At 45.0% G+C, this 16,422-nt stretch overlaps 1 protein-coding gene across 7 annotated transcripts in view; it reads left to right on the top strand.

The window, feature by feature from the left end:
- The window catches only part of SCUBE3 (signal peptide, CUB domain and EGF like domain containing 3), a 109,116-nt gene extending 94,617 nt beyond the window's left edge, over window positions 1-14,499 (top strand). For 5 of the 7 annotated variants that reach the window (XM_083509175.1, XM_083509176.1, XM_083509178.1 and 2 more), the window contains 13 exons: window positions 458-580; window positions 1,359-1,475; window positions 2,768-2,860; window positions 2,945-3,061; window positions 3,711-3,872; window positions 4,597-4,800; window positions 5,113-5,274; window positions 6,400-6,567; window positions 7,539-7,700; window positions 7,987-8,184; window positions 9,894-10,046; window positions 10,880-10,959; window positions 11,583-14,499. In XM_083509175.1, the coding sequence (XP_083365301.1) occupies window positions 458-580; window positions 1,359-1,475; window positions 2,768-2,860; window positions 2,945-3,061; window positions 3,711-3,872; window positions 4,597-4,800; window positions 5,113-5,274; window positions 6,400-6,567; window positions 7,539-7,700; window positions 7,987-8,184; window positions 9,894-10,046; window positions 10,880-10,959; window positions 11,583-11,732 (1,889 nt within the window). In that variant the 3' untranslated portion in view covers window positions 11,733-14,499. The remainder of the gene's footprint in view (window positions 1-457; window positions 581-1,358; window positions 1,476-2,767; window positions 2,861-2,944; window positions 3,062-3,710; window positions 3,873-4,596; window positions 4,801-5,112; window positions 5,275-6,399; window positions 6,568-7,538; window positions 7,701-7,986; window positions 8,185-9,893; window positions 10,047-10,879; window positions 10,960-11,582) is intronic. The other 2 variants (XM_083509180.1, XM_083509179.1) reach the window with 1 other exon arrangement.
- Window positions 14,500-16,422: the final 1,923 nt, after the last annotated feature.

Genomic DNA, 16,422 nt, shown 5'->3' with positions numbered 1-16,422 from the left:
TTTCCAGTCTGTTTTCCTCTGTTTTCTCTTCCACTAACAAACTTGTAAACTGTTGGAAGTGCTGCAGAGATCATCTAGTTTGTACTCTGTTTTATTTAAGAAACTTTGCTAACAGAAGCACCTCAAGGCAGGACCTTATGTATTTGACTTGTGCTGTAAACTCCCATGTATGCTGATGGCACAATATATACAGTATATGAATATTTGATCTGGCAGCTGTCTTTCCTGAATGACAAGGTGAATCAGCAGCAGAGGTTATCGTATGCTTTTATTGTCTTCTCTCCCTCTCCCTCCCTGGTCTCTTTCCCACTTACTCTTTAACACTTGGTTCTTTTTTGTCTGATTACCAATCCATATTATAGTTCTGGAACCAGAGTCTTGGATACTCTAATCAGAATGTTCCATTTGTACTATGTTGTCATATACTTATTCATTGCATCTCTTCGTTGCCCTTCAGATGTCGATGAATGTAGCATCAACCGAGGAGGCTGCAAATTTGGCTGTATAAACACCCCTGGCAGCTATGAATGTACTTGCCCTGCTGGGTGCAAACTTCATTGGAATAAAAAGGATTGCATAGGTGAGTGTAGAAAAGGGCTGAGGTCATGCTGCCCTCCAGAGGCAGAATGTATTTCAGCAGGCAATGTTCTAGCTGAGGACAAAATTACTGTAGTAGCTGAACAGAGAACAAGGAGACTAATTTTAATGTGGCATTGTTGTATGGCACTGTTTTGATAGTTTAAATTCTGATGCTGTTAAAAACCACAAAGTTATTAATGAGAATTCCACACGCTGGCCTGGTGCTGTGTGATTGCCAGTAATGCAAAACTTCTCACCATGCTGTGATTTATTGAGAGGAGTGAGATTGCAGAATAGGCAACCACAACATTTTGCTCAAACACAGAAAACTAGCTTAAGTTTCGCAGAAATGTGTTGAACATTCCCAGGTGTTTTTTTCTGCAATACAATAAAACCTAGCAGAGGCATGTCCAAAAATGAAATATGAGATTCTTAAACAGCTGTCACAGAATCTGTGTTTGGAAATTGAGGCATTCTTAATTTTTAGCAGATTCTGCTCTTGCTGGTCCAGTAGTGACCCTGCATGCTTTTAGACTTTATTCCTTCAGCAGTGAGCTGAAAAACTCAGTACAACACATGCAGAGAAGTTGCTGTAGCAGATACAAGTGGAAACAGTAGTACAGTAGTAGTAGTAGTGGACTAATGCTTATTTACTTCCACTGGAGAACAAGGTTTGGCTTTGCACTGTAGCCATCCCAATATTTGTGTGCTCTTTTTAAAATTACACCATCTCATCTGCATATTGCTATCATTGTTGTCTGTTGTTGCTTGTTCTTCAGAGCTGGTGATATGTTTGGCTGGCGCAGTATCTCCACGAGCCACACTTACCTGCAACAAGAATGGCAAGAAGGACAGCTGCTCCCTCACCTGTGCCTCTAAGGCTCGCTTTCTGCCTGGTAGGTGCACCAATCTGCCACTCCTTCACCCCAGGAAATTTAATAGCTTCAGATGCAAGAAGCTGCAATGTTTGGAGGCTTGTGGGCATTGTGCCATTATGGGACCCTGTTATTCACTTGCTAAAGGTAAAGGTAAAGGGACCCCTGACCATTAGGTCCAGTCATAGCCGACTCTGGAGTTGGCACTCATCTCACTTTATTAGCCAAGGGAGCCGGCATATAGCTTCCAGGCTCTTGCTACTGGGTTTTTAATCTTCTGTTCCCTTTGCTCTTTTTTTTCTACTGCATTTGAAGCCTTAATCAATTCCATTCCTCAGTCCTATGGCCTGTTCCCTTTTTTATCCCCACATAAGCTCTTGGAGGTTTTTGGCTTTGATTTTAGTGGCACTTGCAGGAGGAGGAACAGTTGACAAAGAACTAGGATGTGAATGGAGGTTATTTGTGCTTCTTTAGTATAGCACTTAACCCATGTGCAGGGCCATCATCAGTACTTAGTATCCTTGGGCAACTGCCAAGGCCCTGATACCCTAACAGAGCCAACCACTGATGTTGTGGTCCTGTCCATAAGGTGTTCACCTGATTCCAAAGGCTGAATAATATACACATTGGGACATAAGTTGTCACATTAGCTTAAGGATGTAAGCTTGCAAAATGGGAACTCTCCCCCTCTCCTACCACTGTGTGCACCCCATGCTCTTCCCAATTCTCCCCTGGAGGGTTGTGGAACCCTTTAAAACAGATTTAGGGGGTACATGGGAGGTGATGGATGGGGACGTTTCATTGCACAAGTGGAAATCTTTGGACTGGCAGACTGAGTTAACTTACCACTACATCAGATGCAATCCCTGGCTGATTGGGGACTTTTTAAGTACTCTTCGTGCATTTAGCTTTGGCTCACACTCCCTCTGGCAAGGCATATGTGATCTCACTCATGAATGGCTCCCACAAGGCTGTGAGCCATGAGAATTTGCTCAGATTATCCACACTCTGGCACCATCTGTGCTCCTTTTATGTGCTTGTATTGCACTGGGATTTTTTGGTGGGTTGTTTATTCTTTCTGAATGGAAATCATGGGGGTGAGGAAACATAGTAACGGGTTTTGGCCAAAACTGGGCTGCTTTCATCCATATGATTGATGGGCAAGATCAGGCTTGGGCTAATCTTTCAAAAATACATTTGGGGTTTGGGTTGGGCTGGGCTGGGCTTGCAAATACAGGCCCATGCAGGCATACATTTAGAAATATCTGGCCACAGGCCTCCGCTGATTACGACTTGATTCTTTCTCTTTGCAGAGTCTGACAATAGCTACACAGTGAGCTGTGGTACCCCAATATTGCGGCAGGGACCTCCACAGAGGCCCAGCAATGTCAGCCATCCCTGTGTTGGTAAGTTTGGTCTCCTGAGTCCTCAGGGCTCCTCCCGAGACTCGCTTGACTCCCCTGATACTTAGCACCTGCCTTTTCTTTTAGAGACTGTCGCTGCTCCAATCAAACAAAAGGCTTCCTTCAAAATCAAGGATGCTAAATGTCACCTGCACCCACGCATGAAAGGCAAGCAGGATGAGGTGGGCAGGAATGCTGCACTAGGTGAGGTACTCCCTCCTTCGTATGTCTTCTCAAAGTCTTCCCTTGGGGCTGTTTTCAGTCCTAAGTCTTGTATGTCACGAAAGCAGCTCTCTGGATTTAGCCTGCAGCCTTTGTAAGCATTCTCTTGTGTTGCTTTTAAGGACCAGGGAACTGTGCTTTCCACATTTGCCATAGTTGCATACTGCAACTTTTAAAAACCAGGCACACACAGAGGGAGCTTGAGGTTCTGGGAGTTAAGTCTTCCTGCACTCACTCATGGGCATGTGGTTGGGAAGCTGTGGAATAGCTGAGGCTTTTATGCTTTTGTGCCTTTGAATGTGTGAGAGCCCAGAAGCAGAAAAGAGAGGATAGAAGGATGAAAAGAACCCTAAGCATGGGTGCCCTCCCCTCCACAGAGGATGATGTAGTGCGGAGGAAAAAACTGATAGCAATAACACCACGGATGGCTGTGTGGGATTGTATCACTGGGAAGTCATGCCTGAGAAAGTGCCTTAGCTAGTGTGGGGAGGGTATGGGAGTAAAACGATGAGCTTCCTGTCACGGGATAAAGGAAAGAAGCCCTGCTTGGTTGTCACAGAGGAAAATGCCTGTCAGGATTTCAGAGAGATCTTGCTTGGAGGATATTAACACCGCGCCCCATCTTTCCTAGGTGGGGCAGCCCCTTGCTCAGATTGCCAGGTGACATTTGTGAACTTAAAGTGTGATTCATCCAAGAAGGGCAAAGGACGCCGTGCCCGCAACTCCCCCAACAAGGAGGTGACTCGCATCACGTTGGAGTTTGAAGCTGAAATCAAGCCCGAAGAAATTACAGGTAGAGGGGGTGACTGAGAAAGCTTGGCTTTCCCCTCAGGAATAGGGGACAACATCACAGAGTAATATGAGGAAGAGACCTCATGTTCCAGGAACACCCATCTCAGAAGAGAGTACAAGAGAAGGACTGGTTGACCCAACTTTCCTAGATATTGTTAAAAGATTGTTTAGAAAAGGCAATGTCTTGTTTTACTTATGCATACACACACTGTCATAAATATATACATACACAAATTCATTGAAATTAATGGACGTGATTACTAGCTTAGGCCCATTCATTTTAGTGGGTATACTTAGTTGGATGCAACTTTATAATATGATGAGTTGTTTAGTTCACAACATCTGGGGGGTGGGGCGATGAGGTTGAGGAAATTTGAAATATATGAAGCTTCCCTTTTCTGACTCAGACCATTGGTCCGATTTATCCAGCATGGTGCACTCTGATTGGAAGTGGTTCTGCTGGGCCTCAGACAGAGGTCATTCCCTGTTCCACTACCTGAGATCCTGTTAACTGAGGATGCCTGGGATTTCAGCCGGAATCTTCTGCATGTAAAACATGTGCTGTACTATTGAACTATGGCCATTCCCCTAGCATGAGACTGGAATAGATTATGCTGATTTAACAGCAGCTGGAAATAAAAAGGGACATAAGGTTGTCTTTGGAAATGGGGTTTCTTCTTCCTAGTGCTAGGTTAAACAGCACAGTCTCATTCCCTCATCTCCAGCCAGCTGCAATCTGAACTGTGTGCGGCAGAAAGTTGAGAAAAAACTGAAATCAGCAATCAAAGCACTGAAGAAATCCATAAACCAGGAACGATTCCTGATCCGCTTTTCGGGGATGGAATACGAAGTGGCACGGAAGCTGAGCATGACTCCCGAGAGGCAGGAGAGCTGTGGGCCGGGACAGGAGAGACTGGGACCTAAGTGTGGTAAGGAAACAACCTGAATTGGTTGGGGGTGAGGAAAGGAAGAGTAAAAGAACCATTTGCATATTAACTGCAAGCCTTTAGTGCTACACTGCTGCTCTGATGCCATTGCTGCCAACTCTAACATCTATGGCAGCCACATGTGCTTACAGACAATAGATACAGTTCCTGTGCTCATTCTTTTGAGGGCCTGAGCTGTATTATTGTAACATGGGCAAGGAGAGATCCTGGGGTCTCTGTCCTACAAGAAAGACAAGGGTTATCTTGGGCATTGTCTTGGCACATGTGTCACTAGCGCTTTTGCCTCTCTCTTAGTTAGCTGCCTGCAAGGAACGTATTACCATGGTCAGATGGAGCAGTGTGTCCCTTGCCCTCCAGGGACCTACCAGGAGAAAGAAGGCCAGCTCTCCTGTGACCTTTGCCCTGGAAGTGATGCTTATGGGCCAGCTGGAGCAACAAATATAAGCGCCTGTGCAGGTACAGGGATGAGCTGCAAGGTACTCTAAACCTATAGCTGAGGTCCAATACCCTAGGACACTTGATAACCTGTCCCAGAGTAGCCAACAGTAGCTCTCGGAACTAGAATGAATTAGTGGCCACAGCAAAGGGAATGGAATTGATAACACCCACAAAAAAATAGTACTGCAGTGATACCTGCACTTTCCCTTCCACACCAAAGAATGGCAACTAGTTCATAAGTATTGGCCCAAAACACAACATTTACAAGAGGCCTAGGATGGTGGTTTTGTATGTAAGTAACTGGCATGGTAGCCACTTCCAGCTTTGATTCATTTCTGCACCCTTCGCACAACCTAAGGACCTCCAGATCTTGGAGCTACAATTCCCTTCATCCTTCACCATTGGCTGAGCTGATGGGAACTAGAGACAAAATATCTGGAGTAGAAGGCTGACTACAGCAGTATCTCAGTGTTCCCTCAGAAAAGGGCCCCCAAGATAACTGCCAGATTGTGCACAAGATGCTTTGCTTCCCCTCTAGCATTCCTCCTGCCCTGTCACTCTGGAGCCAGTTCCACTTTGAAGTATAGAAAAAGCTACAGAGGCTACAGCTGCTCATATGTTCTAAACTGTTTCCTAATTCCCCAACTAATGACAGGAAAACAGCTGTTGCCATTGATTGCACTCAGAAGTAGGGCAGGACGGGCAGCTCGGAGGTGCACCTATTATTGTCGTGCCTGGTGGTTACTCTTATATGGCAAACTTTATTTAACATAATTTGTTAAATAAAGAATCTGGGTTTGTGAAGCTGCAGCCATGGGGTAGTTCAGCTTCATGACCCATTTCTTCCAAATCTGTTTACGTATTTATTTCGGGGGAAATTCTTCACATCCAGGACTTGGATAAATGGATCCGATTGTGGCGTTTCTCCTTCATACCATGGGCGTTATCACATTCCAGTACAGAGGCAGAAAGGTTGCCCTAGGCAATTTCTGGGATGGCCAACGGTTCTCATGGTGCTCTCCCATGGCTCAGTTATATTATAGTGCATGTTGCATGCTGCTGGTACATTAGAAGCAATGTGTATAGGGAATCAATACTTAATCTGGACCAATGAGTATCTCTTTTCTCCTGCATGGCCCACAGGTCAGTGCCCCCCCGGCCAGTACTCTGTAGACGGTTTCAAACCCTGCCAACCATGTCCACGTGGCACCTACCAACCTGAAGCAGGCCGAGCTTTGTGCTTCCACTGTGGCGGGGGACTGAACACTAAGCATGATGGAGCTTTCTCCTTCCAGGACTGTGATACCAAAGGTATGCTTGGGGCAACAGCACTGTCTAAGACAGGGATGAGGAACCTCAGGCTTGGGGACCAGATGTGGCCCTCCAGACCTCTCTGTATGGCCCTCGGGCCTCGCCCTATGCCGCATCTCTCACTGCCCTGATTTGCACTCAGTTTGAGTGTTGTTGCCTGGCTGGAACAAGTCCTTAAACTCTGGTAATGTGTCTTCCTTGACTGGATGGAAGACAAAGAGGTGTGTGTAAAGAAACTAGCTTATAATAAATCATGCTAATGCTTCAGAATGTTCAGTAACCCACCAGGAAGTCCCTGGTTGAATCTTGCCTTTGGCATGAACTCACCAGGTGGCCTAAAGCAAGCTACCGTTAGCCCCAGCCCTTCCCATCTGCAATATGGGGGGTTATAATGCTGACTGACCTTTAAGGATTGTTCTGAACATTACAACTAGATAGCCTATGGGAAGTACTTTGGACACTTAAAAGTGCCGTACAAATTTTTAAGTATTATATTAATATCAATATGGTAATAAATGGAATCCCTGTATTACGAGGGATTCCATATGTCAGATGGTAAAAAAAACATATTTAGGACTAATGTACATTTTGTCAGGAGGCAGAAAGAGAGGTTAGAATCATAGACTCATAGAGCTGGAAGGGACCACAAGGGTTATCTAGTCCAACCCCCTGCAATGAAGGAATATTTTTGTTCAGTGTGGGGCTTGAAGCCAAGACCCTGAGATTAAGAGTCTCATGCTCTACCGACTGAGCTATCCATGTTCAGCCAGTGTTACTATGCACCTTAGCACTCCTGCTCAATTTGCCTTGCATCCTTTCAGTGATATTCATCAAGCCTTCTTGCACGATTAGAGAAAGCAATGTTACCAGCAAATTAACTGCCCCAAAGAGCTTTTCATTTCCATGAATGCTTGCTGGTCTTGTATTATTTTGGCAGTCTCTGACACTTTTCTCTTCTCTTCAATGTATAGTTCAATGTTCCCCGGGCCATTATTATAACACCAGTGTCCACCGCTGCATCCGCTGTGCCGTAGGCACTTACCAACCTGACTTCCGCCAGAACTACTGCATCACATGCCCTGGGAATACCACCACAGACTTTGACGGCTCAACCTCTGTGTCACAATGCAAAAGTATGTTTTGTTCTCTGCAGACTGCACATAACAGAATTCATTTGCTGAAATTATCTCTGTTTCATTATCTTCCTATTGGTTTTCCTTATGCATGCAATAGTAAAGTTTATGGACCAATCTGTACCTGTGTTTACACACAACCCTTATATAGCAACACTGGCATAGACTTGTGTCACATCTGGTGCTTATACAGTGCCAAGACCCCGTGTCCCAGGTCTCCCTTGGCAACCAATCAGGTTCTGCTTCCCAGATAACATCCTAGTGATCCCTGCATGTTTTGTTGCAGACCGTCAATGTGGAGGGGAGTTGGGAGAGTACACTGGTTATATTGAGTCTCCCAACTACCCTGGAAACTACCCTGCAAATGTGGAGTGTACTTGGAATATCAACCCACCGCCAAAGCGCAAGATTCTCATTGTGGTGCCTGAAATCTTCCTGCCGTCTGAGGATGAATGTGGGGATGTCCTGGTCATGCGGAAAAACTGTAGGTAACCAAATGCTGTGTAGGGGCCATGCAAAAAGGGCAGTGTGGCGATGGGGACTGGCCTAGGTTTCCTCCGCAATTTCTGGACTATGGAAACCTAAGGAGCTATGGAGACTTTGTCTCCCTGCCAGCATGAATAAGTGATCAAACCAAGTGATTTGTGTGCCTGCCCCTGGCTTGATGGAGAGACAGGATGGCAGTTCCATGACTGGGGACCAAGCCAGTGCAAGCAGCTTTGTAGGTCAGCTGAACTGCTTCCTGCAATGCCATCCCCTGGTGGTGCTGCAGAGTAGTAATGAGCAGGCGAGAGCTCCTTCTTCCAGCAAAGTGTCATAGTGTGCAAAGTGCTTGCATTCTGCTGCTGGAGATTCTGTTTGAGACTTCTGGTGGCTTACAGTGCTGACACCTAAAGGATATTGGGGCAGCTGCAAATACCTGATGTATCCTGGATTAAGTGAAGCAGATTATACCTTTGAACTGAAAATGCAGAAAAAGTGATTCTAAAAATCAGGTGTACAATATATGCTTTGAGCAGTCCCTGAACTAACATCACAGTAAGGGTGCAGCCTGCACAGCCCTCACTGATCTTACAGCTCCGTTGTCTCTGTCAGCCATGCTGATGGACTTGGGACCATTGGATATTTTCCTCCCTGCATCCATCAATATGGCTCTTGTGGGGATCTCTGGAGCAGTTTCCCCATCTTAGGCATGGGAAACCTCCAGTCTTTGAGCCAAATTAGAACCAGCAGGGGTCCACATTTGGCCCATGAGGGCATTTCCTCCAAACTATGCTCACTTGACATCAGATGTGGGGCAGGTAAGGATGTGGCTGTGAAGGAACAGTCATGAATTTAAAGTGTGCTCTTGATTGTTCCTTTGCAAATGGGGCTAGCTGACAGCATAGATCAGTGTTGACAGTGAACCCCACTGGGATCAAATGCGCTAGGAAGTTCCTGATACTGGAGCCAAGGGGACTCGCTGTCAGCACTGATCAGTGCTGAAAGGGAGCCTGTTGGAACACATGCTTTCAGCACCAGCCAGCTAATTGGCACCTAAAGTGCCCCTCCAAAGGGGCTTGCTGCAGTTCCCACTTTGAATCCAAACCATGCCAGCAAAGGGGCAAAGTAGAGAACCCGTTTGAAGGCATGCTGCCAGCACAAGTCAGCTGACTTTGAATTTGTCACCTAGCAGCATACAGAAATCAGATGACTGACAGGTGAGTGGACTCACCCACCTGTCAAAGTAGCCCGTGGAGTAGATGGCAGGGGGTAGGTCAGGATCTGGTCCGCTACCCAGGAGTTTCTCCACCCCTGCCCTAGATGGTGCACCACATTTGGCTCCGCAAACTCTCTCTTTCCTAATGTCTCTTCTGCTTGCTTTACCACTAAGCAAATAAATCTGCACTTCTTTACTTCTGCCTCACCACCCCTGAAAAGGAAAGTTGCCTTCAGTAGTTAAGCTGCCAAATGGCATTAAGCTATCCTCAAAGTTTATAACCTTGGAAAGGAAAACACACTCATTTTTGTCTCGCAGATGTTAGGACTTCAGCAAAGGTGTGAGGCAAAGGAAGCAGGAAGAGCTTTGCTTAGATTCCAGCGGTGTTTTCCTTTTTGCTCAGCCTTCCTAGATCTTTTAATGGAGTTTATCTTGGGATGTGAGATCTGGGTGATTCCACACAACACATGGTCCTGTTCTGTTCTGCCTTGCAGCATCTCCTTCCTCCATCACCACCTATGAGACATGCCAGACTTATGAGAGACCCATCGCCTTCACTGCAAGGTCCCGGAAGCTGTGGATCAACTTTAAAACTAGTGAAGCCAACAGTGCCAGAGGCTTCCAGATACCATACGTCACCTATGACGGTAAGAGAAAGAAAGGACTGCAGGTGAATGAAGGGCAAATGTCTAGAGGACGAAGTGGGGCTGTAACCTCCTGCTTCTAATGCTACACTGTCCCCACTCCTCAGAGACCATGCACTAAGCCTTCCTTGCCAAGAGAAGGCAAGGCACATACAACTCTTGGTTCATAGGCTTCTGCAGGTGTCTGTGCTCAGTGCATGGGCTTTAGGAATCAAGGCTAGCATGATGTCTGGGGCAGTGCTAGGAGGCATAGCCCCTCTGCATCCTCCATGTGATTGCCCTACATATGGATGAGCATCTGCATAGGATGAGCGTTTTGAGGCCAGCGAATGGTTAAGAATGGGGGCATGGTCTGAGGTGCTACTCCCCCCTTCTGCATTCTGATTCGCATGCAAGACCTCTATATGGTTGGCTGGCACAGCCTCTCCTCCTCCTCCTCTGCTGTTGCCTTTTCTTCCCTCTCCCATCTTAGTCCATGATGTTGCTCCCTTCATCTCTTTCTCTTTCTGACCTGGATTGCAGGTCTGAGGGAAGGAAGAATGAGGTGAGTCCCTTGAACAGTCTCCCTGACCTGCCGTCACTTGCAAACTCAGAGCCAGTGTTGGGCTGCCCTCCTTTGTACACCCCAAGCCAGTGAGCCGTTTTAGAATGTGGAATTGGGTCAGAATTTGGGGGGAAATAAAGGAGCTACTCCAAAGAAAGAGACCATTGAAGCAGCTTTGTGCAGCATCAAATTCCTTTTGCCATTGTTTGTAGGTACGTGTTTCTTTCAAATAATAGCAGGTGTGTTAAACCCTTGCTTTTTCTTCCTCCCACTTCCTTTCTCAACAATGTAGAGGATTATGAACAGCTCGTGGAGGATATTGTACGGGATGGCAGGCTATATGCTTCTGAAAACCATCAGGAAATACTGAAGGTGAGGCTGCCTTTTTTTGTTTTGTTATTGGGGTAATAGAGCATGTGCTTATAGAGCATGCATATGATTCCTGCCCAGGCATCTCCTCTTGAAAAAGGATCCCAGACAGCAGGACTAGGAACTATTATGTGACTTGTCCTTGGGGAGCTCCTTGCAGAGGGTGGGGAAACACTGAATTGATGATATAAAGGGCCAACTACACATTATGTTACATGTGCACTTTAAAGGTCATAGGTCCCTCAAAAGCCATCTACAGTCGTACCTTGGTTTTTGAACAGCTTAGTTCTCGAATGTTTTGGCTCCCGTACGCTGCAAACCCAGAAGTGACTGTTCCGGTTTGCAAACTATTTTTGGAAGCCGAACGTCTAACAGGGCTCCCGCGGCTTCTGATTGGCTGCAGGAGCTTTGGTTTCCAAACATTTTGGAAGTCAAACGAACTTCTGGAATGGATTCTGTTTGACTTCCAAGGTACGACTGGATTCTAGTCCCTATAGTGGGAGAGCAATGATTGAGTAGCAGTAGGAGCTATCTGTCTGCAAGCAGCCCCTGTGGAGTTCTGCAGTGTGTGCTACACACCCTTGCTCCTAAAGTTAACATGTCCATTCTGTTTGTTTTCCCTGCAGGACAAGAAGCTGATCAAAGCTTTCTTTGATGTGCTGGCTCACCCACAAAACTACTTCAAATACACAGAGAAACACAAGGAAATGCTCCCACGATCCTTTATCAAACTCCTCCGGTCCAAAGTTTCCAGCTTTCTCAGGCCTTACAAATAGCCTTGTGACACTTTTCACCAGCCTTCCAGGCTCCTCGACAGCCAAGAAAACTTTTTCTTACACTTAATTCTTATTTTTCAATGACTTTTTCCTACGAATACAAACCCCATTTTCTCACTATGCAGATGACTCTAACCATTGGTCTTCCCTTGACTTTTCTCCAAACCAAATTCACTGATGGCATTGCCCTTGGAAGAAGCAGCTGGCAACCATCCCCTGAGCTTTCCATACTGGAGTCTCAGCCCATGGAGTTCACATATCCCAGTAAGTGATACACTCTTCACAAGTGGCCTCTACTGGGACCTGTAACTCCAGGGCAGTTTCCGCCTTCTCCCATATATGCAAATTATGTACGGCCCCTTCTGCTGCAAGGCAGCTGCCAAAGAGGCTGTTTGTACATCTCTCTGCACACGATTGTCTGCTTCTAGATAGAAACACCCCTGCTACCATATCATGCTCCACTCCTGGGACACAGAAGAAACGGGGAGACATTGAGCAGCTTCTAAGCAGTGGAACCAGTCCAGCTGAACTCTTTCGTAAAGAATTGGGGGCAAAGGACACCCAGAATGCGGAAGGTTATGCCTTATTTATCAGACTGTTGGGGGGGGGGGTTTAAGAGAAAAATAAACCAAGCACAGTCTTGCAGAGAGGATCAGACAAAATAAAGCGTAAGTTGCGGGGAGGAAGATCATGTAAAAGAAAAAGACATATCACAGAAGTGTGAAAGTAAATCGCCCATGTTTGTGATGGCAAGTTTGGTGACTTAAGAGCATCGTTTCGTGACGGAGTCTTGACTTTTTGCATTCAGAGAAAACATTGGCCTAGCCACAATCTCACATGGAATGATGTCTGGGAAAAGGGGAAGAAAACATGGTAAAAAGTGACTTTCCAATGTGATTTCTCCCCCATGGAGACTGGAGCTGAGAGATCAGACTTCTTATAAGCTCTGCCAAAGAGTAACTCAATGACAAAAAAAAAAAAGCAAGCAGTGTGAAGGGCAGGAGTGAGTGAATGTTTGTGCACTAGGATGTTCTCCTTTCTACCTTTTTCATATTATTAAGTGCAATCATTTTTGAGTTGTCTTTATATTATTTAGAGGGAAGTTTTTTTTTCTCCTAGAAACTACAATATTTATACCTGCCTGAGAAAAGAGAATGTGTGTGTGTTTGTGTGCGTGTGCGTGCATGTGTTAAAATGAAACAGAAATGAATACAGACAAGGATTTGGGGAAATGGTGACTAAATGTGACGTAAGTTTTCAGCTCTTGGAATCTTTTGTTTTTCCTCACCACAGTAAATTCCAATGTAAATCCTGAAGATCAAGCTCCTTGATTATCCTGTAACCAATGAAAGGGACATAGGACTTGCGCAGAATATTTCTAGTGACTTGGAAATTACCTTTTGGACACAAGCAGCTCTTGAGAGTAAATTCAATTCAATATCAAGAATGCATATTAGGGATCACATACTGGAATGCATCCCAGTGTTAAAGTCTTCTAGCATTTGCAAAGTGTCATCTAACCTTCACTCTTTCTGACAAGTTAGCTTTGCACGGGCAGGGAGGTTTTGATATATTTGAACCTGAGGTTCCCCATTTAGATATTGAGGTGGTATAGTTCATTTTCTGAATGTTTCAGTAGGCTCTTATTTCTTAAGAGATGCTGGGGCTCAAGTTTCCTGGGAATTTGCATCGTCCACCTGAAGGCTCTTTCCCCTAAACTCAGAGCTGTAGCCATGAATTCTCAGTGAGAAGGGGATGCTCTCTGCCCCTGCTCAGAGGCACTGTAGTCTTCCCTTTTTCAAAGCCTGAGTTCAGCACTGAACTCAGGTTTTGAGATGAGCTGTTGTGAATCCTAACTTGAAAACTGAAGTATACCATTGTCAGTTTAATTCTTCCCTCTGTAAGGTCACTTGTCAGTCACTGATCCATAATCCAGTGCAAATACTAGTAATGAAATCCCAACTTCTATGGGTGAAATTGTTGCCTTCTCTGAGCCATGACCTGAAACTAACAATTGGAAATGTGTCTTAAAAAGCTGCAAGGCTGCACTTGGATCAGATCATCTCTGTTTCCTGTAGTGGTATTGAAGCTTTTCTGCCTGAGTGTTAATAGTTTGCTTTTCTTCTCTTTTGGATCCAGAATCGGAATTTGCCCCATTAAATTTACTCTAATCATCTCAGCATTGAAGTTGAATTGCCTCTGATGTGAACATTTTTGCAGTACTTCAGCAGGACATATGGCATCATAGTAACACCTAAGAATTCATATCTGGCTCTGATGTCATCATATTCAGCAATTTCTTACGGCATATAAGCATTTGTTTATCTGGGGAGGGGAGGGGGAGATGCTCGTCCAATTGCTTAGTGTAGGCAAAAGTACAAGGCCAGCTCTGAAGGAAAAACTTGTATTGAATTTGGCTTAGAAATTCTACCTGTTTTCCTTCTAGCTAGAGCCCTTCTTTCCATTCTATCCTTAATGAAATGTAGAAAATCTAAAGGTTTGAAAAGCTGAAAATTCCATCTCAACATAGGAAATATAACAATTTAAAACAACAAAGCTGAAATATTTATAATTGCATTGTGCAGTAATCCACAGTCCAGTATCTCCTATAAAGTAATGATTAAATGATGAAAAAGGTGTAGTCCATAAAGTTATTTGCACTTGATAAAAGAAATTGTATCTGAACTTGTAAAAAGAAAAGTTTGCATTTCATATTGTCTTTTTTTAATTATTAAATGGAATTTCTTGGTGTTGTGTTGATCTTTCAGAAGTGCTTTCCACTGCTCTTATTTGTAAATTCCAAATTCATAGCATTGCTACTGCTTAGGGTTTTGTTCTGTTCCTTTCTCTCTCTTTCATTCCCCTCTGGAAACTGACTGATTTTGGCACTACAGTGGTACCTCAGGTTACATATGCTTCAAGTTACATACGCTTCAGGTTACAGGCTCCGCCAACCCAGAAATAGTACCTCGGGTTAAGAACTTTGCTTCAAGATGAGAACAGAAATCGTGCTCCGGCGGCACAGCGGCAGCAGGAGGCCCCATTAGCTAAAGTGGTGCTTCAGGTTAAGAACAGTTTCAGGTTAAGAACAGACCTCCGGAACGAATTAGGTACTTAACCCGAGGTACCACTGTATAAGGCTTTAAGATACCAAGAGTTCGTTGAGCTTCAAAACCTCAAAAAAAAATTGAGTATTTTGGTATGGCCCATAATTATGCCAGATGAAGTAAAATAAAGCCTAATTGGTATTTTTGCAACCTTAAAAAGGCAAAGGACCCTTGACAGTTGAGTCCAGTCGCGAACGACTCTGGGGTTGTGGAGCTCATCTCACTTTACTGGCCGAGGGAACCTTAGTTTGCTTTAAAACTTGGGCTAATAGCAAAGAGGACCATACCCAGAATGGATCCTGTTAGGATAGGTTCTTAGAATTACTGTTGCTTGCACATCGTTGTTGCTGTCCTTGCATGTAGTGCTGATCCTGCTAGTATATTTTGATTAGTGGCAGGCAGTCCACAGACTCAGCTGATGTCTGGCTTTTTGATGGGCAGCATATATACACGCCAATCATCCACAAAAGCACTATTATAATCTTTGGAGAAGTGAAACATTTGCCAGTATTTTTAGCAACTAATGGTCCCTATCAATAAAATAATACTTTCACTCCTGCGAAGCATAACCCACCAGCAATTATTTCCCTTGTGCAGTCCTCTCACAACTCTCCTTCAGGGTAAAACTAGATGTTATGGAGAAGGGGTTCTTAAACTTTCTATTCCCAATGTTGACCTGAGACAACAAAATTCCTGAGGCTCGCTTGCCACAAAATGGTGTAGGGGCAGAGCCAGTCAAAAATTGGAGGCAGTGTCTGGCAAGTCAGCTGGAAATTGCAGACATCACTTTTTTCTTTCTTCTTTGTCAGGTCAAAGGAATTGCATAGGTAAGATGACCTCCGGAGGCTCTTGTTCAGGCTTCCTCAAATTCAGCCCTCCAGATGTTTTGAGACTACAATTCCCATCATCCCTGACCACTGGTCCTGCTTAGATAGGGATCATGGGAGTTGTAGGTCAAAAACATCTGGAGGGCCGAGTTTGAGGAAGTCTGCTCTAGCGGAAGAAGCCTTTTTCTTTTGTATTTTTCCCTTCCCACCCCCACGTGCCTCCCAGAGATTTTTTGCCCATCTTAATTTCTTCTCCCATTTTCCAACCTGTGCCTTGCACTGGCACAAGCAGGTCAAGGGAGCCGTAGCCTATCCCGCAATGTTCCGCAGCAGCTGGCATTTAGAGGAATCCCACCAGTGATCCTGGATGAACCATATAGCCATAATGACTAGTAGTCATCAAGAAAAAAATAAAATAAAAGGTCTGGGGAAACAATGGGGCTGTGTGTGGAAAAGAAAGATGGTTTTTCTAATGCTTGACACAGGGTTCATTTAAAGGGCTGGAAAAGAGCTCCACCACTTTAATCAGAGCTGTCTCCAGGATTTGGGGGGCGGGGGCTGTTGGTTCTGGTACCCTCAACAGAGCACTCCCTAACTTGAAAAGGTGGAACATGCTGAGGATTCTTTTAAGCTGTGCCTGATCTTTTTGAATATTCTGTGTACAGTGAAATGGTAGCACTGTTAAGACCATGGGTAGGCAAACTAAGGCCCAGGGGCCAGATGCGGCCCAATCGCCTTCTCAATCTGGCCCGTGGA

Source organism: Podarcis liolepis (assembly GCF_965112155.1).
Source record: "Podarcis liolepis genome assembly, chromosome: 6".
NCBI lineage: Eukaryota > Metazoa > Chordata > Lepidosauria > Squamata > Lacertidae > Podarcis > Podarcis liolepis.
Note: the sequence above shows the minus strand (reverse complement) of the source record. Positions and strands in the feature narration are given on the sequence as shown.